The sequence below is a fragment of the Apteryx rowi genome, unplaced genomic scaffold, assembly GCF_003343035.1.
Source record: "Apteryx rowi isolate R43461 unplaced genomic scaffold, aptRow1 scaffold_406, whole genome shotgun sequence".
Lineage (NCBI taxonomy): Eukaryota > Metazoa > Chordata > Aves > Apterygiformes > Apterygidae > Apteryx > Apteryx rowi.
In genome coordinates, this window is record NW_020450588.1 from 376,187 (window position 1) to 399,199 (window position 23,013).

The 23,013-nt window shown below is 40.0% G+C and overlaps 1 protein-coding gene across 11 annotated transcripts in view; it reads left to right on the forward strand.

Annotated features, from left to right (window-relative positions):
* Window positions 1-249: 249 nt before the first annotated feature.
* The window catches only part of ARMC8 (armadillo repeat containing 8), a 75,594-nt gene continuing 52,830 nt past the window's right edge, over window positions 250-23,013 (forward strand). For 2 of the 11 annotated variants that reach the window (XR_003255166.1, XR_003255164.1), the window contains exons 1-4: window positions 250-516; window positions 1,019-1,095; window positions 4,476-4,578; window positions 14,526-14,597. Coding sequence is in view for 6 of the 11 variants with exons in the window: in XM_026075582.1 (XP_025931367.1) it covers window positions 1,044-1,095; window positions 4,476-4,578; window positions 14,526-14,597 (227 nt within the window). In the remaining 5 variants the exon portion in view is untranslated. Of the gene's footprint in view, window positions 517-1,017; window positions 1,096-4,475; window positions 4,579-6,045; window positions 6,180-14,525; window positions 14,598-15,042; window positions 15,140-23,013 lie in introns of those variants that run through there. The other 9 variants (XR_003255165.1, XM_026075582.1, XM_026075584.1 and 6 more) reach the window with 9 other exon arrangements.

The window sequence follows — 23,013 nt, forward strand, 5'->3', positions numbered from 1 at the left end:
CTCCCAGACTTGTGCGAGGCTACAGGCAAGAAGCCGCTGGCACCTCCAGCATCTGGATGGGGAGGCGGGAGCGGGTTTAGTCCAAGTGTAGATGCTTCCAAAGGCAAGGAGGAATTTACAGTTTCCTTATAGCTTCTTTCAAGGAAAACTCGTAAGGGAAAAATGGGAAAAGCCTAGCAAAAATAAGAAAAACCAAGATAGTGGAAAGGTGCTTTGGCACATGTTGGTGAGAACCTGGAGGGAAAACTCCCCTTCCCTTCCCTTCCCTTCCCTTTTCCCACCCTTCTTTTCTGGACTGCTTGCCATCTCCAGCTTTGCAGAATAACACATCACTGGTGCATAAACGTTTAACCTGCAAGCGTGGTCCTGTTGCCGAGAGGAGAGTTAGTTCACTTTGTATTAGAGAGTCGCCCTGGGAACGTTAGGGAGAGTATTGTGCTGCTCTCCCTGGTGGAATTGTGTGGGGCGGTTTGTGGAGTACGGAGTCTCAGAAGTGTGTAAATATGTTACGATAAGGTAAGTTTCAGAAAAATGTCCTAATACGAGCTTCCTTATTTTTGAGAGGTTGCTTGTGAGCGTTCTTCTTGAGCAACGTTAACTGTTCTTAAGAGCTTTTTCTGTATGAGAACTCTGTTTTTTCTATATAGTAATTACACGTAATAAGATTGAAGCGAAGGCAGTACTGATGCCTAAAGTGGACCCCTTCTTGCCTGTCCTGTCCATAAATATTTAAATACCTGGAGGTACTCCATTAACTTGCTTTGACTCGTAATACACGGGTGTCCACATTAGGTACAGCTTATTTAAATCACGTTTAAACACAGGGTTAATTCTTTGTGTGGATGTTGCCCAGCAGTAACATACTGCACATTTAAATATGATTCTGTGGTTTTGCTGCTATCTTGCTTGGTAGGTTTTGTAGATTTGCTGCTGCTTTAGTCATTCCTTTTTATCTGCCATTATTATGAGTTGATGTAAATTATATACTAAAAGAAAAATTATTTTTATTTCTCTGCAGGAAGTAACGGCCAGTAGCCGCCACTATGTTGATAGATTATTTGACCTCGATCCCCAGAAAGTCCTGCAAGGTGTCATGTAAGTCATATGAAACATATTTGAACTGTTGTTGTGCCTAGGCTAGGTTTGCTTGAAGCCCGGTAGTGTGGTATGCCAGTGGAAAGAGATTCTTCCCGTCTTTTTAGAGAAGTCCTATTGGAAAACTTGTTACATGAATTTTCATGCAAACATGATAGTGTCTGTTTAGCATACTATCACTCTGTGGTACGTATGGTTGGTAACCCAGCCTCCCAATTGCCAGAAGTGAGGTAAAACATTCTGTGAGCATCCAAAATTATTTTTGATACTTTTCTTCCTTCTGGCCTTTTCTCTTTGCTCCTTTTCCAGGTCTGATGAGAATCTCTTCTCTTATTTCACTGCCAAGTCAGCATACCTGCCTCTTCAGCTCTTTCCCCTGCTGCCATGCCTGGAGTGTTGATTTTTTTTTTGATGTGTGGCTTCTATCTTATCAAAGGGAATTGAGAGCTGAAAGAAAATGCTTCCATAGAAATTAATTTAGACATAACTTATGTTTCTGTACTTCTCTTGCATGCCAGTGATAGGAGATAATGACTGAGAGATTCAGTAGAAGACTCCCACTAGTGAACACGTAGTAAAATTGGTGCAAAGATCTAGCTGTTTTCTTACTGTCCTTGTACAGTACTTTCCATTGGACTTGTACTTTCCATTATATTCAGACAGGGATGTAGCACACAGTTCCTTGCCTAGGACTGACTTTTAGTGGTGAAACCAGGCTTTCTCAGGATTACATGCAACTTGCTTGCTAGCTGTGGCTAACTAGCAAAGTACCAGAAGACATCAAAGCACCAAGTAGACCAAAAGGCCAATAATGTTGGGTTTCATTGCTCATGGACAGTCTGAGGTGTTTCCAATAGCCGATGAGCAAAGTGACTCCCGAAAGCATTCCATGGAGGGAGTAGGCAACATATCAGAGTCCCTTTGAAATGCATGAAAAAACCCAGCATGCATAAAACTGTCTTGGAATTTTTTTGTTGTTGAATATCCTTTTTTTTTTTTTTTTTTTAACCTATATAAAACCTTCTGGTCCTCCAATGTAACTATTTACAGGTTCTTAACTGTTCTCTATGGAAAAGTGTCCCTTTGTTTCTACTTCTTGGCCGCCTTAGTCCACTGCTCACAAAGGTGAGCTGGATGTTCCCAGGGGCAAGGATGTGTCTCACCCTGTGTGCAAGCAGGCTGACTGAGCCCCTCCTTTCTCCTTGGCGGATGCTCTGAGCACTGGGTGGTGCTCCCTCCCTGCTGTCCTTTCTTTTCAAAGAACTGTGGAATCCCAGCCCTTGGGAATCCCTTCCCTATCTTTTGGGTTGTTATTCACATCTTCTGAAGTTTAAGTGAAGAGTTTTCCCAGAAACAGAAATCTTAGGCAGTCTCTTTGTCTCAGCTGACATCTGAAATTCTTCCCCTTGTCCGTGAATGTCAATAGATTCTAGAGCTGCCTTTCGGTTTTTCTGTGATCTGAGAACAAAATACATGGATAAGGGGCAACTATGTAACTGCGGAATATGTCTCTGCAGTTAGAGATCATAAACTATCCATTTAAAGACAACAAAATGCCAGTATATTTTACAATAACTTTCTTTTTTGTTTGACAGCTTGGTTCCTGCCTTCCATTATAAGAGATTTTATGCTGCTTTGCCTCATGAATTTTTCGTAGCTCCCTTTTATGGTCATTTTATCATGCAGCTTTTTCAGATCCTCTTTTTCCTGTGGTACTTGGATATGTCCTTTACGGATCCACTTTGGATCCACTTCTTTTGGATTCTGTTCTTGCTACCATTTGGATTTTGGTACCATGAAGACCACGTAGCAATATCTTTGAGGCTGAGCTTTGTGGAGGAACCATTTCTTCTCAAACAAATGCTCTGAGGTTTGGAGAGATTATAAGGGGTTGTGTGTAAGGACAGGTTTGAAGAAGGAGGTGTATTTTAACAAGGGATCAGAGTTATTCTAGTTGTCGAAATAACAGATGCTGCTACTTTGAAACTGCTGAAGGAGTTGCACAGAAGATGCCTTCCCTTAGACCTTTTAAAGTCAAAGATCTGACAGGATTAGTGCCTCTGAAGAGTACAGGGGAAAAGGGGGAAGAAATTACAGGACAGATTTGGATGGTAAGCCATATTGGTGACATTCTGATTAAGATCCTAATTCTGAGAATGTATCTTTCGTGACACTAAGCAAATCCCATGTGATGGATTTGTTATTTCCCAAATATGGGTGGATGGATGTGATACAGTTCTGTTTAGAGTAGTGTGTAACATCTGCAACAAATTCTGTCAGTCCAAGATTCTCCTCGGGCAGAAAAGAACTACTTTGCCCTTCTTCCTTTGACTTCAGTGTATCTGAAAAAGGTACTAAACCTGGAATGAACTGATACTACGGTGAGCTGTGGAGAAGGGGATTAAAGTCCCATCAGAAATGTCTGTCAGAAGCTTTGCCAAGTGTTCTGCATAATTCGCTGAAAATCTTTGGTTCATAAGATGTGCTGTTTTTCCTGCATCCTGGCTGAAAACACTGATGACCTAGATTTTATTTTGATGGAACTGTTTGAATGCTGAGGACCAGAAAATAGGCTGTCTTGAGAGGGTTTGTTTCTGCAGATTGTCTTCAGGTGCAGGAGTTCTGTTCTTCACCTGGTATTAAGGAAACTTGGAAGAATAACTTGAGTTTAGGGCTTTTCTTTTATTGCACTCTTGTACATTTTAATGAAAGTGAACTTCTGAATTAGGTTTTATAAAGGTAAAATATAGTTAAATATTTCTTGAACTTGAAAATCATGTCAATCCAGTTGACATCTTGTAACTTGAGAAGGCTTAGTGTTACCTATGCTGAAAGGATCTGATTTATCAAATCTCTTATTTTTCCTTTCCTTCTCTTTTTCCTTCTCCAGATAATGAAGTCTTACCTGCTTAGGAGCTTTTTCCTTTTTCTCCTCATGGGAAAACTTGAGAAACTATTTCCCTTTTGTCTGGTATTGCTGTATGTAGCTCCACTGATCCTATTTCAAAATGCCAAGTTCCCTGCAGAACTTCTTTTCACATCGTTTCTATCATCATATTCATTTGAGCTTTAATAGTAGGTACACAGGGAAGAAGTAAGTGTTTGTGCCCACCAGTAAATCATTAATTTCGGTTCAGATTTTGAAATTTTGAGATTCTTAAAAGGATGACTGCTGGCTTTTACTGTACCTCATTGAGAGCTATTTAAAATGTATAAGGCCATTTCTGCATATCCACATCTGTACGGAAGTGTGCGTATTTATCTTTCTATTTATTGTCCTTGCAGCTGAGCCAGCTTGCTATAGACATAGTTTCCTTCTGTAAACCTGAACGGTACATTATGCTTGAGAAGTCTTACGAGTTTGCTTTGTGTCTACCTAGGTGCGCTTCTAAACCTTTCATCTTCCATATACTGTTCTACAGTTCACATTGTCTCAAAATACACTTTTAAGACTGCGTTCTGCAAGGTCAGCAGTAATGTCAGGTATGCGGCTATTGACTATATTCAGTGTTGCTAGTGCATAGATTGCCTCAAACGAATGTCGTAGGGGATTAAATACTGTGCTCGCTCAGCAAATGTTTTGCAGTTAAAGGCAGAAGAACAGAACGTAGGTAACTGTAAATTTCTCCAGCGTCGTAAAAGCTTCATCCATCCCATGATTGTTGCTGCAACAACAGCCTGTGCTTTGCAGCACAGCAGTGTGTTTTGTTTTTTTTTTTAAATAATTCTAGGTGGTGATCTTTAGACTGTCATTTGCTTTTCACACTCTGAAGCTCAGGGCCACTTTGTTTACATGCAAGACTGAAACCTATTTTTGTCTGCCAATTTACTTGCTTGTCGCAGGCTTTTTTAAGAGACCGTTTGTCATGCTTGCAGTTAGCCTGGTGCCTTCAAGGAGGTGATCTATCATTTTAGAGAGCTATGTAATTCCATCTCAAGGGCTGTTTTGGAAAGGAGCATTCTTCCAGACAACTCTGGCTTACTCAGGGTCCCAACTGCTTCTCATCGTGCTGTTCCTCAGCAGTCAAAGGGTGTCATCTTTTAAGACCTGCACTTAGTCAGCATCATGCTGCACTGAGGATTCCCATGCTACTGCTGCTTCTATCCTTTCTGGGTCAGCTTAATCCAGTCAGCTGGAGTTACCAGATCAGCATCTTCCAGACCTGGGTGGGCTATTTTCTTTTTCAGGAAAATGAAAGGCACATGCTATAGAAATGCCACTTGTCACTGAAGAACCAATTTTAAAGTATATGTTTACATTTTCCCTCTTCCCGTTGAGCATGCCCAATTGCTGTGGTGGGAATACTGGTGTAGATCTATACAGTACACTTATTTTGTTTTATATGTGCTTTCTATGGTTTTGAGTGTTTGAGAATTAATGTTGTTGATATGAAAAGTGTAATAGTTGGCATATAGGTCAGAACATGTGACCATTTTGCATCTGACAGCTACTGTTTTAGGGTCCCTGCACGCTCAGATTGACAGCTCTGCAGTGGTTATGCTCAAGTGTTTTGAAGACTTCTTAAAATGCAAATGATATTTTGGTACAACGAAGATGCAATTAGGCCTTCACAGGATATCCTTTTGTAGGTTTTGAATGTAAAGTTATGTATGTGTTAAAAGTTCTTTAAAGGGGCAATGGATTTGTACTTGCATTTGACTGAGGATGTTCTGTGCTGCTTGCTGGTTTCTGTCATCTTCAAATAGAAGATACAAGAAGGGTAGTAACAAACCAGAAAAAAATATGTTTTCGTGCTCAAGTAGTAAACTGCTTTCCCAGAATTTATCTTGTATCTCTTTTGTAGTTGGTTGCTTTGAAATTAGTTGGGAACACCTCAAACTGTGTGCATTTGTTACATGCAGTTTTTTTCGTTTGTGTATTCTTGGATTTGAAAAACTGTTCCAGGCGTATGTTTAGATGATTGTATAATAGTATCTTGTATTTCTCAGCTATGGCAATTGGAATGAGAGCATCAGTGCAGTGTTCCACACATGCCTGCAGGGAAAGCTGTGTGAAATATAAGAGGCAGCTTCATGGAGTGGGAAGAGAAGAAATTCCCATCTCAGTTCTAATGGAGCAACAGGTACCCCCTTCAGACAGTTACGCAGAGGCTGCTTCTGCCTCTTGTTCTTCGTGTCCTGTCAAACCAACCTACTCTAAGTAATGAACAGCACTTGTTTTCACGTTATGCATCCAAAATATATACAGTCACATGTTCAGTCTTGTAATGGCCACTACCAGACCTAAATTTGCTGCGGGAGCCGTGCCTTGTTCTTGGAATGTTCCCTTGTCTCAGCTTCCGCCAGAAGGGCCCTGCGCAAAGAGAACAGTTTTTTAGAGGATTGTTGCTGTTATACTTTGTATATTTTTGGTCCGTTCTGTTACCTCTTAGGCTTGGTATTTTCTAGTAAATCACAGAATGGTTGAGGTTGGAAGGGACCTCTGGAGATCATCTAGTCCAACCCCCCTGCTCAAGCAGGGTCACCTAGAGCACGTTGCACAGGATCGCGTCCAGGCGGCTTTTGAATATCTCCAGAGAAGGAGACTCCACAACCTCTCTGGGCAGCCTGGTCCAGTGCTCTGTCACCCTCACAGGGAAGAAGTTTTTCCTTGTATTCAGGAAACGGTGACAGAGTCTATTCTTTTTGTACAGTCTGGGTGCTTTAGAATAGCTGTGAAAAAAGTAATTTGTTGTTGTGGTTGTTCCCTCATAAAATAATAAATTTCTTGGTTTCTAAGAGTTCCACTGAAGAGTCAGATTTTGTAGTAGTTTCCCCATACTCTTCTCTGAATAATTCATTCCTGTTATGAGCTAGTATTTAAGTAGTGGAGATCGATGCTGAAATGCTGATGATGCAGAGCTCTAACCATTATTATTATTTTTTTAATTTCAAATGTTTACCTAATAAGTAGCTAAACTCCCATATGCTGCTGAGTTCAGGCATCTGAAATTTGGGGAACTTCATTCTTAAGGTTCTGTAGACGATTTCTCTGCTGACTAGTGATTGCATCTAACTCGTAGCACAATTGCCAGACCCTGTGCAAAGGATAAAGACAACGTGCTTGAGACAGGTGGGAAAAGCAGCACCCCCGTTTCGTCAGTAAACCATAGAGAATTGAAAGGAGTAAGAGTAGAAACTGCAACCAAAGACTTGGAGAGCTTAAGCTGTTAATGCAAGTCTAATATAGAAGGCTAGCATGTGAATTGACTGCTTTAAACACCTGTATGGAAATAAAGATTTGATATGAGAGGACTCTTCGTTCAGTTGCATGCAAATGTACCAAGATCAGTGCTGGAAACTGAAGACAGATTCAGGGTAGGAATAAGGTATGAATATTTCTAATTAAAGGTACAGCTCTTTGAAAGGAGTTCCCGTGGCATTGTGATATGGAGAAGGTTAGATTAAATGATAACTTTTAGGGTTATCCGCATTAAATTCGACTGAGGTGCATAGCTGTAATCATAGGCATGTGCTGTTTTCTGCAGCACTTTCATTTTATGCAGTGGGGAGATAGAAGTAAGATTGGGAACAACCATGGATTTGGGTCTGCTTGTTGATATGTTGGGTGTTTTTTTTTTTTTAGTTTACACTGTATCTTAATTTTGTAACAGTTTGTAAGTGTCAAAACTCAAGTTGAGTAACAGTACAGTATCTCTATCTGTTACTTTGTTCTTATCTGTAGAATTATCTCTATGTCCACTGATTTCTTGAATGGGATGATTAGAAGTCTTGAAACTTTTCTTCCAAACCTGATGATTAACTTTTAAAAATAAGCTGATTTATTATTTCTGTGGTTTGCCCGAGTTGGAAAAAAATTTTTAACATTTCATTCGCTTGGTGAATCATATTAGAACATCGTTAGTAATCATATTAGTACAAATATTGCCTGCTAAAGGGATAGAAAACAACTCCCATATTGGATAATATGTACTCAAGCTGTACTAGTGTCCACGTAAGACACTGTCAGAATAACGATGGAGATGTTTTAATATGTAAAAATTTCAGTTAATTCCTGTTGTGCTTTGTTTTTCATCTGCACATTAAAACAGGAGAGGGAGAATAGGAGAGAAGGACGAGGAGACCAAAGCTACAGAAAGCAGAGTTGCCAAATTCTTAGCTGTGCAATCAGCTCCTGACTCAAGTCCAGCCATTCCAGGGGCCATTTGCTTATACGGTACCGAAACTTGAAAGCTCTCCTGAAGTTGTGACAATCAGTTTTTATTTTAGCTATGCCCTTGCATCAGTTATCACTACCTCAGATATTTGCATTTGGGTTTTAAAAACCTTTCTAGAGGAATGCTTTGCCTTGTTCTCTTGCTCATGTTTTTATCGGCCTCTGACAGGTAAATGTTCTAGTCTGACAATTCATTTTTTGGATGCTTTTTCTGTGTATCTAAGCCGCTCATAGTCTTTTGTGACTATGGCTTACTAAGTCAAAGAACTGGCCTAAAGTGTCTGCGACTACTTTTCCTCATGTGGTTGTTCATCTCATGTTTGATATTCTTCTATGTGTAGCGGCCTCTTAAATGTATTGCCTGTTCTATTTTCAAGAGACATAAGATCAGAAAATGCCATGCAGGCTGTTTGCTCCTCTTCTGCATAATTCCTACTGCTTCTTCCTCACCAGGTCACTCTATCTTGTTCCACGATCTTCTGTGATGCACTGCTGGAACAAGACTTAGGAAAACTCCTATCAGATTTCTGAAATTTCTTATATTTGTGCTTGGTTTACAGTATTTAAAAATGTGGGTAAAAACAGGATCTCGCTAAGGAGTTCACGTATCCATGCTGCTTTCTCAGGACCTGCTTTGCAGAAGAGATGCAGGTGTCAGGGCTGGCTAGGAGTGCTTTAGATGTCTTCTGTCCCTCAGCTGGGAGGTTGGCTCATGCCAGTACAGAGATCTGCACACCTGCTTCTAGGCACTTCTGGTGTTTTTGTGGGAGAGTCCCAAACTTAGAATCAACTTTGTGAAGATGCTGAACTTTAACTTCTGCTTATGGCATGGTTTGGCAACTTAAATTGCTTCTACAATAATAATTTACATTGACAGACTAGAATGCTCGTTTTCCCAGTACTTGTACTTTTCACAATATTCATTTTTGTTGGCTAGGAATCGTGAAAACTTAAAGGCTGTCTTTTACTTGCAAATTGTTGTATTTCATATTGTTTCTTGCTTATTTAGAGTGAGCTGTTTCTGGTGCTTTTAAACAAATATACGCAAAGAGTCAGAATAAAAGCGCATTAACTTTGTGTAAAAAGAAAAAAAAGGCGGATTAGATGGTCTTGTAACTTTTGTCCATCTACATTTGTTTGTAAGTGTACTTCTAAAATGTTTTCTCTTAAGCATCCGTATGATGTTAATACTCTAACAAAACTAGCATGCCTTGCATTTAAAAAACATTATTCATATCTAAATAATTGAACTGATTGCTTCTGCATCACTGTGTTCCAAAAGATTGTTAGAGCTAGTAAACCTCACCTGCTCATAACTTTTTTTCCCTTCTGTATAGAGTTTGGAAGGAAAAAAGAAATCTTTCTGCATTTCTGGTTTCTAGCGAGTTTCATAACTTTAAACTGAATGGTCACAGGGTTGAACTAATGAGACTATTTTCTTCTTATTTCTTCAGAAAGCAATAAGAGATAGAAAAAAGCTGGCTTAGCACTTCAGGAAACCATATTTCCAAGTGCTCAGTTAGGATACCTTCTCCATTTTTCATTGTTGGCAGCCTACACATCCTGCTTGAGTGTTTGTTACAAATTATTTTATTGCATTACTGCAAATGTAGGCATAAATATCAGTTATCAGATTTTGAATCGGTGCATTAAAATTAAGAATAGTGATTCAAGTTATTTCATTAAACTTCTTTGAATTTAATTTGAATCTAACCTATCATGTTTTAATACACGGGATGCTATTTGTCTGCTAAAAGAAAACACAAAGAAACATCTTAAGATCGCTCTCTGTATGGAAGCTTCATGACCTGTCTTTTGGCTGTATAGAAAGCTGGGTTTACGAGGCTGAGAAAACAGGTAGCACTAGAATGCACTAGGTAGTTGCGTAAGATCCAAATTTTTCTTCTGAAGATGCTTGTGCTGTGCCATTGCATGGCAATAAGATTGGCAACCTAGCTGAGAGCCGGGGACTGATTACTGAAAAACTAGACCCATGCATCTCCCTCTTCTGGAATCACTGTCGTCTTTGGAGATCAGGCCTAGAATCACCGTGGACTGGTTCTTTCGAAGTTCTCATCACTTCCTAATTGTGTTTTGCCTGCTGTTTCCTTCCTCCTTGTTTCAAGGACTCTCTTTCACTATAGAAAATGAGAGCAGCGGGTATGATGCACAGAAGTAAAAGGGACTACAGTTTCGGACTAAAAATTTGTGATGTTTATACCTCTTGTTCAAAATAGTGATCCTTACTGATTTTCCTCCTTGGGCAACTCTCATGTCTTCCTGGATCTGAATTCTGTCAAGCACAAACTTCTTGTGGGAAATGATGTTTTCACATAGGAGAGTTGCCCTCTGTTTTTCCCATGTATATGATTCACCAGGGTCCTGGTAGCCTAAGACAGCACATGGCACTTCTTTTCTTCTTACGGACATAGGCTTGCTAATTAGGAAAATCTTCATAAAATGTGATGTGGAATCGTTAGACTTCTTCTGTTTTGGCAAGTGCTTCATAATAAACCAAATAAAACGCAGCTACTATTCAATTTTGGATTACAGAATTCCAGGGATGCTCTTGGTTTCCACATCCTCTTGCATCCTGTTCATTGAATAGATTCTTGTCTGTTAGCGGCGAATCCAACGAGATAACCCTGGTACGGAGCCTGTGGGGTATCAAGACCTGTAATGTGTACAAACATCCTTACTGTGTCCTATCTCTGACCATCTCAGGTCAGTTTACCAATTTGAGGGTATTTTATTGACTTGCAAGTTAAACTGCTTGAACGCATCTGTGTTGGATTTCTCAAATATCTCAAGCTTGCAAGCCACCGTGGCTCGCAGCATGATTTTTTTGAGGAATTTTATGAAATAGGATTGAGGAGCCCCATCTGAATCACTTACAGATCAGGACCGTGACCTCACTAAGCTGCTCAACTCAAGTATTATGGAACTTCACTGTGCTTCTACCACTTCTAAAAGGGTCTTTAAATCAAATTCTAATAGACAGTACTTCTTACATATTAAAAGGGTATAAAGTTAGCAAGTCGTTCTAGTGTAGAGTTGCTTCAGGTGGCAGAAAAGGTTCTTCTGACATTTAAATGTATAAAATCATCTGAGCAGAGCATTAAAACATGGCCATAAATGGTTCATTAATTCTTCAGAGTGCTTTGCAAGTGCCGCCTCTTGCCTCTCGAGAGGTACGAGGCTGAACTCTCATCAGATGCCTTCTTGCCTTCATGGGTATGTGACGTGGCATAGCCTTTCTGATGACTTTGAGAGCTGGAGGCTGAGGATAACAGAGATAGGTGGCCTTGTTACCAGCCCTGGAGTAGCCTGAGTGGTTCGGTGCCTGAGCCTGGCTCATCTGTTGGTGCAGTTTCCCTTCCTTTGAAACATCCAGAGTATTGTTTCAGCCCTTGTTTTGGACTGACTCTTGTATTTTACAAGCCTTCTAAAACTTCTGGGATATTTTTGTATCAAGTCTTCAGTGTAGAAACCACTAGTGTACAATTTTTGAGTTAAATGAAACCTTCAAGTCCATTCCTTAAATTTTCTTGGATTTCCAGCTTAGCCAGTCTTTTGACCTTATTTTTTGTCCTCTAACTCCTGTCTTGTGCTGTTTATACAATATAAATTCACCAAAATTAGGGAAGACTTAACAGGATGGTCCCATGTTTTCTACTGATATCCAGCTGTTAAAACTGCTGAGCTAGGTAGGCTGATTCCTATCAAGTAATGGCTTGCTTGACAAGTCAAGTGGCTTCCTGACTCTGCTTGTTTTAAGAGATGCACAGAACTGCTGTTTGGGGTTCAACCTCCTTTTAATGGTGCTCCCTTGCTGGAGCTCTAAGATCTGTACCCAAGCTTGTGAAATCAGCCAGGCTCTACTCGGTTCAAATCCCTAGAATACCCTCCTGTGGCTAGGTGACTGCATGCAACAGGAGAGTGAGTCACAGGGAAAAATACTTAAGAACTGGCAATTATCTTTTACTAATTGAGGTTTATGAAGGTTCTGGTCTGCATCAGTCCAGAAACTGCATGCCTTCTTGGCTAAGAAATTTCCTTAATAGCTGGAGCAAAGTGAGTCAAACACTTGGGTCAGCTGCTTGTTACAGTGGAGTTTGTGCATTCAGTAGCGCGTAAGAACTGCAAAGTATTACATTTATGCAGGGCAGCTGGATCTTAAAGAACAGCACTGCTAGACTAAATCCCTTTTTTGCTCATAGTTAACTAAACTCGGGTGGGCTTTCACAAGAAAAGTAAGACGCAGCGTTGGCCAAGGTAGGAGGGTTAGAACTTTGAATTTCTGCATCAGAGTGTAGCGGTACTAATGCTGTTTAATGAGGTGTGTGTGGGAATGCTACTTCAAAATTAATTTCACTTATGCTCTTGAAAATTGGTGATCAATTCTAGACAGTTTCCAAACTGTTTTTWAAAAAAATAGCTGTAAAAAACACTACCAAGTAGATAGTTTGATGAAAAATAACCCAAAATCTTATTATGGAAAGTGTTAGGCAACCTTACTTGTAAGCGGAGCTGGTAGCTGAGCTCCTAACTTTTTCTTCTCTGTTTCAATGGGAGAGAGGTAAACGAAGGAGCAAGGATGCATGAACGTCAATCATGATTTGCTTGAATTACTTTGTAGAGAAGAATAGAAACCAGCGTTCTTAATTAGAGGAGTTAACTGGATTATGTTGTAACTCAAGTTTAGTGGAAATTTTGTATTGCACATGGGCAAAGTGGTGCATCTGGAGCTGTGCTTTAGATGCTTGTCTTTATGTTGCGACCAGTCTTTCATTAGAATTAAATATTTAGGGTGGGATTCAGTTGCCTAAAATAAGTATTTAGTAGTGTTTTGAATTCCCTATGGTACTGCCTCTGATCTCCAGCAGCTGCTCCAAAAAAATGTAGATCCCCCATAGATCCTGTATCATATTTGTTAGCTCTCCGCAAATCCCTTGGATACTTTAGGGCAACTGAAGTGCTCCTAAGCTTATGTTTAGGCAGCTGAATCTTATCCCAAGTTTGAGCTTTCAAAGCATTCTTTAGTTTAGAAAAAGGCATGTTTTTTATCTTGCTTCCACGTTTGTACCTTTTTAAGAATTAACTTTAGGTATGAAGGGAACCTTTGAAAAAGCAGACAGCAGGTGAAAGAGATGTAATGGCAAGTTGCATATGGTTATTGGAAAATACACCAACTAAAGCAATCACTACAGTTCCCAAATGATTTGAAGAAATTAGGGACACAGCCAACAATCATACTGTTGATAGTTGTGAAATTAATAAATTCATCAGGGTCATGTATTTTTGTTTGGTAAAAAATGATCTGAATTCAGACTGGTTTTGTTCCTTGGATTTATGAAAGTTCTTACAACTTGGAGCATTTTCTAAAAGTATGTTGTCTTGACTTTCTGAAACTGGTCAAGTTGGTTTTCTTTCAGATTTACTGGTTATTCATATGTGTTCAATATGATCGGAATAAAAAAAAAATTACGAAAAACAAGGTGGCGCTTTTTAGCATACAGCAGCAATTTTATGAACAATAAGATTGCAAACCATGCATTTCAATAGGGCTTGGTGGTATGCAGAGCCATTGCTCTCTTTCCAAAATGCTCCCCTCGTTCAGTTACCAGAGTATGAATGCCTTTAATGTATTTACCCTTACAGTAACTCTGAGATAGGAAAATGCCTTTGTTCCCACTTTATTCCTGGGTATTTGAGATGCAGATGCTTTGGTGTCCTGCCTGAAATCACAAAGGAAGCCTGTGGTGAAGAAGAGAATGAACACCTGGTCTCCGGAGACTGGGGGAAGCTCCTTGTTCTTTCTTCTTTATTCCTTAACATGTCTTTTCCTGCGCCCACTAGAGTATTCAGTTAATACTTTATATTATCAGCATTTGATTCCCAAATCGATTTTTTTTTTCCCTTTTAGAAGTCTAGTGAACATATGGGCATAATGAGCCAGTCTGTCTGGTCTTCCTCAATAGTGAGACTTCTTCATGTCTAGCATGCATGTGAGAGAGCTTGGGGTTTTGCTTACTTGAATAAGCTGGGGCGTAATGGCATCCCAGAAGTTGTGGGATATTTAACCATGGGCTGTGGAAACYGTGCCCTGAAGCAACATTCAGTCCTGTAGGTGCAGCATGGAGATGTGAAAGTCTACTTGATAAGCCTTCATGGAAATAGTAAATTCTATAGATTAAGCCCTCCGTACCTCAGCATAATTTACCAGGGTTTGTTTTTCTTTCTGGATTTACAGAGATATGAAAAATGCTGTAATTGGAAACAACAAACAAAAAGCCAACTTGATTGTTTTGGGAGCAGTTCCAAGGTATGTCCTTTGCTACTCTCCTTTTCACTGATTCACAACAGGTCTGGAATAACGATCCGTAGATCACAGGCACTTTTCTGTTTTATCTTTGACGATTGTAGTTTACTGCATACTTTCTTTAATGTAACTGAGAGACTTGAAATATCTGTTAAATTCATGTATTACAGAACAGGCTGTTGAGTAATGCTTTTAATTTGGAGTTTCATGGAATTCTCTAAAGTAGTCTTGATGATTTTTATTAAACTTTATGAGCCCAGGAATGAAATCTATTTTCCAACATTGCCAATATTAATGATGGATGAAAGTGGTTGTATCTTAATCCTGTTCTCCAGCAAATTGCCTGGTGAGTTCACAAGTGCAAATGTGTAAGGTTATGTTAAAAGTTTAATTTGAAAATATTAATAAACATCTGAGATAATTTGCTTCTCTTCTCCACCTGCTTCAGAAGATAAAAATCATTGATCATACTTTATTGCTGAATTACTGCTTCAAATGATGTTAATATTTCCTGGATCCTGGTTCCACTAGTACAAATTTAACAGGTAACTATAGCTACTGGATTGCTCACTAAAGCTTTCATTTCACCCCTCTTCTCCAGTTTTTTCAGCCGCAGTTTGCAGCAAGGGAGAAGGGAAAACATTGAGCATTACTTGCATTAGCAGTATGGGACCCCCCTCTGATCCTTTTGCTTAAATGGCAGCTTGGTCCCAAATTGTCCTGCCTGAGAGCGACTTCTGCCTGCTTGTCAAGAAATGCATTTTGTTTGCAGGCTATATCTTCTTTTCGCTGGCACACTGAGCTCTCTGTCAAGGCTAATCTCCTAAATGCTCTAGGGATTAGCTGGGGACAGGGGGAACCCTCCAAAATCTGATGGATTATCTTCTGTTCTGACCAAATGCAAGCAGGACAAAGAGAAGACCTCAGTTAAGACTGAAAGATTGAAGTGAGCATTTGCGGAATTTTATCCAAAATTTAAGGATTTTTTTTTTCTGCAGCAGGCCCAGAGGGTTTCTTGTGACTCCCATTGATCCTTGTGATTCCCCTTTTGAAAGTGCCAGAGGATCTCTAGCTTCCAAATCTTGATGCTACTTTTTCTGAAATTTTGTAGGACTCCAGGTTCATTCATTCTTCCTGCTTTCTGCTGTTACTTGTTCTGTGCCCCATTGTGAGAATCCTTTTTTTTTCTTTCTTCCCCCCCCTCCCCCCCCGCTGTTAATACCTTCTGGCTGTCTGAGTAAATTATATGGCTAACCCATAACTGCAAAGAAATCGGTGCGTGGGGAAAATCTTGAAAGGTAAATGATCATGCTTGCCTTCAATACAAATTACCCCCAAATGACAGGAAACCTAATGTCAATGCTTTTCAGACCAGATGCAGGTAAATTGACTGGGATATTGTAAGAAAAGACAGTTCTCACTGGCTAAACCTTAAGTGGCATCATGTGCCCGTAGGTGCTTTTCTGAAGGCTGTAGAACTTCCTCAGAACTCCTGCAAATGGGCTTCAATACAATTGATCTGTAATCTGTGTGAAAACTTCTCTTGTTCTCTGGCAAGGTGGTGGGAATTCTTTGACTTTTTTGACAGACCTTCTAATTCATGAAATGGCCCCTGAAACCTTAGGAGTACAGGAACCTTTGTAATTCCAATTTGCAATGTCAAACCTTTCCCCCGTAAGAACAAGAGTGCGCAAGCATCCTTTGTTTTGAGTCTGCTCGGCAAAGCATATTTTAATGCCACAAGCTCAAGTTCTTCCAGTGGGAGGCTGACTTAAAAACAAAACAAAAAGTCAGCTTTGCCTAAAAATTGTTCATTTCTTGTGCTGTCCTTCAATTGTTATAATTTTCTTTTTTCTTCTACCCCGTGTAAATGCCAGCAGAGGCTGAGGAAGTTGGTGGCAATTACCGGCGTGCTCCTTCTCTTAACAATTTTACAAGAACAAATACCTCCGCTTTTGTGCCTATCAACATGTCAGACACCTCTTCAGAATCGTAATTCTCTATTAAATCTTTTTGTCAGCTGCTTTTCTCTCCTTACTTAACAGAAAATAAGTCTAAGTCCCAAGTTTCAAATGTGGATTGTTTTTTTGTAAGTCATCTCGATACCACTTTTGACTTTCAGTGAAGCAGTAGTCACTTGGTAGCACTTAGTCTGCAGTGTCTGCTGGCCCCCGTTATATCAACTGTAATCAAAGCCCTTTTCTGGTGGAGTTAAGAGGCTGGAAAAAAGTTAGCTTCTAGTGTAGTCCAGGCTGATAATCATAGTGTCCCCATATTCATTGCCACTTTAATAAAACTTGAGGCATAGAGGAACTGAAGATTTGCTCTTAAGTGGGCTAACAGGGCCTTCCAAATCCCTTGCTGTTCTTTGACATTCCTTTGGAAGCTGAGCAGTCCTTCCCTCTCTCCTCTGTGGCAGGTTACTGCCTCCCTAATATCCTTGCCCACAAACTAGATAGCAGCTACATTTAAGGCCACTGAGTTAATGAATAGGTTAGGGTACTGTCGTAGGTGGAAGATCTCACTCTTAAGCTGTCTGAATTCCCCAGTAAAGAATCTAAACTCTGTGGCGTACAGAGCTGGAACTGGATAAAACAATCAAAGAAATGATCTCGAAAATAGGTTGTTTTGATAACTGAGTTTTGCAAATTCTGGACCTCTTCACTGTATTGCAGAAGATCCTGTGCAATTTTTTTGTTTTGATTTCTAGGAAGTGGGCAGTAAAACTTTGATACCCCRAAAGATAAGATATTCAGTGATTTGGAATCCAATTAATAATTGGGCCTTCCAGGTCTGTGACGTATTTTCCCCTCTTCTCTTCTTTCTTCTGCTAGATGGCAGAGGGCAGAGAAGGTAATGCTACATTTGAGTCATGAATGTAGCTTTGTCTTCCAGCACCTTGTAGCTACATATTAAAGCTATGGCCTATACTTTTTTGTCAAAAGCGTTATCTGAATCAAATGATTGTTTGTCTAATCATTACTGAAAGTTTAATATTTTAAAATCTATTAAACTTCAGAGCTAGTTCCTCACTAAGTTCAGTCATTCCCTTACAGAAGACAGAATTTTTAAAGTCAAATCTTAAACCTAATCATCCAGAAGTGATAACAAAAACACTAAACCATTCTCTTCACATACCAAAAACGATCTTCTAATTTCCAGCTCACTGTTGCTCTCCAGAGTGTTATGGTGGAAAGCACTTGTTTGGAGCTGTAATGTGGTAGTATACTTTTTCCAAAAGCAAAAGCTCTGTCTCTAGGTAGGTCCACCTCAAAGAACTTCATGCAGTTGCTCTTAACCTTTCCCTAACTCATTTATTCAGGATTCTTGTTAACTGTTGGTTTTTTAAATTTCTTTGGGGGACATTTGTATGACATCTGGACAGCTCGTGATCTTTTATCTATTCTACCACTTGAAATTTGAGAGCTCTGCGAAGAACATTGTTAGATTGTCTGTGGAAGGGACAACTAGTAACTCATTGGGTTTATAACTCTTTTCTAGGGCTGTGAACACACCAACGTAGACACGTATGACATTATGTTTAGCAATAAATTGAACAAAATCAAGGTCCTTCAGCTCGGGCAATCTTCTTCTGGGGTTTGCAAAAAATAAGACTGCTTCTTTTGATACTTGTGTAACCTAATAAGATATATCTAATAACTGGAAAGTTCTGTTATATCCCAAAGTCTGTCAGCAAAGAAAAAGGATTATATGTAGGCTAATGTCTACTTTAAACATAAGCAAAGTATCTTGAAAGATGATTTTGTGTGCGGTATTGGGCGGCAAATACTGGAAAATTAGAATTGAACTGATAAATTTAAGTACAGGAAATCACAAATCTGTGATAGCATTTGATGCCTTTTAGAGTTTTTTTTTTTTTTTTTTCCTGTTTCAACATTTAAAAATAAAATTCAAGCAGGACGCTTATGCATGGCTCACACAAGTATTCTGATCAATTCTTTCTTTAGAAGCATGTTATTGCAAATTCGTGGGTGACCCACGACACTGATGCATCCTGCTGCGCGGAGCTTAGCAGAAGAGCACCCTCTGCGCCTTGAGTACTTTTGTCCTGGGGTGCCGAGCATTGCGAGAGTAGTCGCAGAACGGCGCAGCGAAAGAACGTTCTGTGGCTCACCGCTTTTCTTGGAGCTGCTCAGAAAAACATCAGATAACGTTCCAAGTCAGTTAGTTTACTGTTGGAGTGGAAGATCAACAGCTAACTTCGTATGCTTAGATATGTAGGGATAAGATTTGTGCATATAGCAACTATTATTTTAGTTTAGCATCAAGAAAGCAATTCCGTTAGTTCGTGTCCTAAAAAGYTTGGCCTTGTGGCTGGAATATTGAGCAACCTGCTCTCGCTGACCCTGCTTTGAGCAGGAGGTTGCACCAGATGATCTCCAGAAGTTCCTTCCAACCTCATCCGTTCTGTTATTCTGCAATATGATTTCATGACGAACTGCCTCTTATGTTTGTTTTTTCCTTGGGGCTATCCTTGAATTCAGGCACTCACTCTAGGAGTTCTTCTAATCGGTGTTTCTGCTGACATGACTCCTAAAGGATTGGCCATCCCTTAACTGTAGGAATGCTAATGTCTGCTTGACAGAAGCATCTCCTGCCCAGACAGGACGTGTTAGCACTTGCCTGAGCATTCAGCTCTAAACCTGTCATCAGCTAGTATAAGGAAACATTCTTTTCTGAGTGATGGATATGGCTTCAGTAGAAGTCTTAATTCCTTAATTCATAATTTTATATGCTGAAATTATAAATGAAATATGTATTCATGCAAAGATACGTTGTGCTTGGTTCTTCTTCACGCAGATCTCTTTAATGGCTGATTAGGATTAGACACAGAAGTATTGAACCCAGTGCTATCCCAAAATGGTTTTAGGTGGAGGGTCTCTAAAGCCTTTTTTGAGATATGCTGTGATCCCTGGACCTGATACTGCTAAATTTCAGTAACGAAGGGAAAGCACAGCTTTATTACACAGCAGTGGTTTAGGAATTAACTTGCATAGTTCTGACATTACTTTTTCTTCTGTATAGCTAGGGCAGTAAAACCATTGAACTACTTCAGAGAACAAACTTAGCCTTCAGTTTTCAATACAGGCTAAGGCTGGGTTGCCAGAGGGATTTTAGAGTTTTGGTTTAGGCAAGTAGGTTTAGCAATGTTGGCAGCTAATTTTTTTTAATGTTTTCTAGTTTCTAATCTTAAATTAGCCACTGAAAAAAGAAAAGTTCTTTCGTTGGAAAAGTTCTGGTATTATAAAGTGGAAAGGACCCATGAATCGTGGAAACTAGTATAGGGAATAATTAAACTTTTTTTTTTGGTAAATGGTGTCAAATGCTGTTGACTTTTTTTTATCTGACAGTTTATATTTTCAAATTCTTTGATAAACAAAGAATTACAAAAAAAAAAAAAAAAGGGAAAAATCCTCGTTAGTAGGGGAGTGTGTTCCTTGCTAAAAGATGAAGAAAATTGCAGGATTGCCAATTCTGATTAATATATCCTTACTAACATGCAATATATTTGCAAAGGTGTGAAGAAATGCATCTTTGGGGGATTTCTAGATTTCTTTTTTTTTCCTTCCCACTTTGAGCAGCCAGTTACTTTCATGAGATGGAAGAGGGAGAAGAAATCTCAGCACTGAAGACTTACCTGGTTTATGGAAAAGACACTGCATCTCCTTCCCATCTATTTTGTTTATGCAACACCCTTTGTGAAAGAGAGGAAAAAAATCTGAGCTGTTCTTAGGCATGAGGGCATGCTGTGTGCCTGCAAGTCTCTCCCGCAGACCTAGGGAGAAAGATCATCAGTTGGAGGCCTAGAGGAAGACTAACTCCAGAAATGTTAGTGGAGCAATGGATTTGAAGCTGGCAATATTAATGGTTTTTTGAGTGATAAATTAGACTTTCATACACCAGATAACTTGTCTTAATATGTCTAAGAGGATCTTTGCTTCTAACAGGAATGAACAGAGTTAAGAAATCAAGCTGGGAAAAAAAGATGAAATTAAAAAAAATAATAATTTTAAGCTCCTAAATTATTTAGCTTAGGAGCTAAATTTAAGCTTAAAAAAAAGGCCAATTTTGAGTATCATGTTTGGGTGCTTTAACCTCCCCCCCCCTCGGACTTTAAATACCTATAGATACAGCAGCTCAAAAATCACTGGATCCAAGTCTTTTTTACAATAGTGAAATTGCTTTTAACAGAAGGATTGGAATCTCTTAAGTTGTCCTTGCCTTGATTTTTCTAGGGAACAAAAAAATGTTTTGAAGCTAGAAACTAATATTTCTGAAGAAGTGCTGGTTTGATTGTTCTAACAAATCCATAGGCTTACTAATTCTGTATATGAATCGTTTTTGGCAAAAGATGTCTCAGCTGCAGAAAGAAGTGTCATGTGTATATTTTCTCTGGAAGAAAGACCTGGTTTGCTTAGTGATGCACAAAAGTTTTATCCTTTATCTTGTTACATTGTTTATAAGGTAATTTTTGGCGAGATCATGTCTAAAGCCAGGAAATATTAGCATCTACTCAAGTTCTGATCTCCAGTTTGCCATCCAATATTGATACCTCTTAAACTTGCTTTGTTTTAATGGGAAACCATTTGGATACCCGACATGAACATCATTTGTGTCAGGAAGCGTGCTTAGAGTTGGAGCCAAGATTTTTTTTTTTTTTTTTTTTTTGTTGGCTTGTTTCTTAGAGAAGGGTTGCTGAAATAGGGCTATGAGAGGGATCTCTTCCTCAGCAGGTGGCATTTGCTCTTCTGCTCCCACATATTGACCTACAGCAACTTGACAAGAAGCATTTTTCTATCCTTCTTAGTTCCTTAAGTGTTTTGGACTGCCTGCAATGCTGCTTAATGTCAATCTGCTGCATCTGTAGAGGTGCGTAATTAGGAGGCAAATGTCATAAGTTCCACCCTATTAATTTTTTTTTAGTAAAACTGAAAGACACAAAGCATATTTAGAGAGATACGTAGCTACGTGATTGCATTTTTCCAATTTGCAGTCCTGGTTTAGTTAACAAGTGGATATGATTGTAGCTGTCAGCTTTGTTCCGCGCTGGAACTGGCTAACAGGCCCTGCCCGTTGTGGTGGGATGGGTTCAGAGTACGTGCTAGCACCTGGTTGTCCTGATGCTCCCTCCATTTTAAACGTGATCTGCTGAGGTGATGGCTTAGGTTCAAATGGGCCTTCGTGCTTCCTGCCTGTGTTCTGGGCTTCTCTTTCTTACTTTTTGCCTGGCATTTTTCTTCTCTGAAATTGTTTGTGGAATAGCCTTGCCCTTAATCCCTCGGTGCTCGGTTGCAATGTTTTTCTTCTTTTCCTTTGTCCAAAAACTCCTTGGTCAATAGAAGTGCAGCTTTTGTGTCTTGCATCTCCTTCCTCTGTTGCCTTGCAAATAGGACTTTGTTGTACTAATGAAAATGTCCTTGGAGGCTCTGACCCTGGCAGGTTATCTGCGGGTGCAGCTGAAAAGCTGAGCTGCCCTAGCAGGTCCCTGCTACCGAAAGAGGGTTATACCCCAGAACCAACCCTCCGTGCTTCTGCTTGCGTCCTACGTCCGCTTCTCCTGCGTTGATGTTTGTGTGACTGTGCTGGAAGCTGCTTCAGCTCGCTAATCACAGGGAAACTAGCCTTCACAAAAAGCAGGTATCGTTTGGTCGAGTAACTAAATTGGGAGCGACGGATGAGCATGGACATAGGAGAGAGCAAGACTGCCCCATAGCAGTAATGTACTGGATATCTGCACTTTTCGGTGCTGGAAGGCTGCTGTGGGTGGCAGTATGATGAGTCTTCCCCAACGAAGTTATCAAAAAAAGAGGCGAGACAGTAACTTTCAAATGACCTAACCGTCGGTGATCCCACCTTGGAGCAAGGGCAGTGAGCAGGCAATCTCTCAAGGTTTTCCGCAGCCCGGATTCTGCGATCCCTAGTTCCCCCACCCTGCAATGGGCTGCCGGCTGTGCAGAAGGTGTAAGGTGTTCAGATCAACTTGTACTCCGTGAGCGGTGGTGGTGGTGGTAATATTAAGTGTACTAGACATCAATTAAGCACATCTTTTACAACATTCATGATCTCAGGTGCGTTACCAGCTTTCTTTCAAGAACTCGGGCAGTACGTTTGGCTGTGTTGTTGCTAGGTCTGTTCTATACTTTAATAAGGGGTTTTGTCCAAACTTCTTGGACACCCTTACAAGGGCAGGATACTGTTGTTTCCAGATTCCTTGTTCTGTTCTTGGTTGTACATTGCGTTGAAGTTGTGTGTGTTGTGTACTCCATATAAAGGGCTCGGGGTGGGGATTCGTGCCCAGTCTAGTGATTTGTGCGCTTGGGTGAGGGAGCTTCAGCTGTGCTGCTGGTATTTGTGAAGCCTCCCTCTGCTCAGGGTGGTGAAAGGGGTGGAGAGCAGA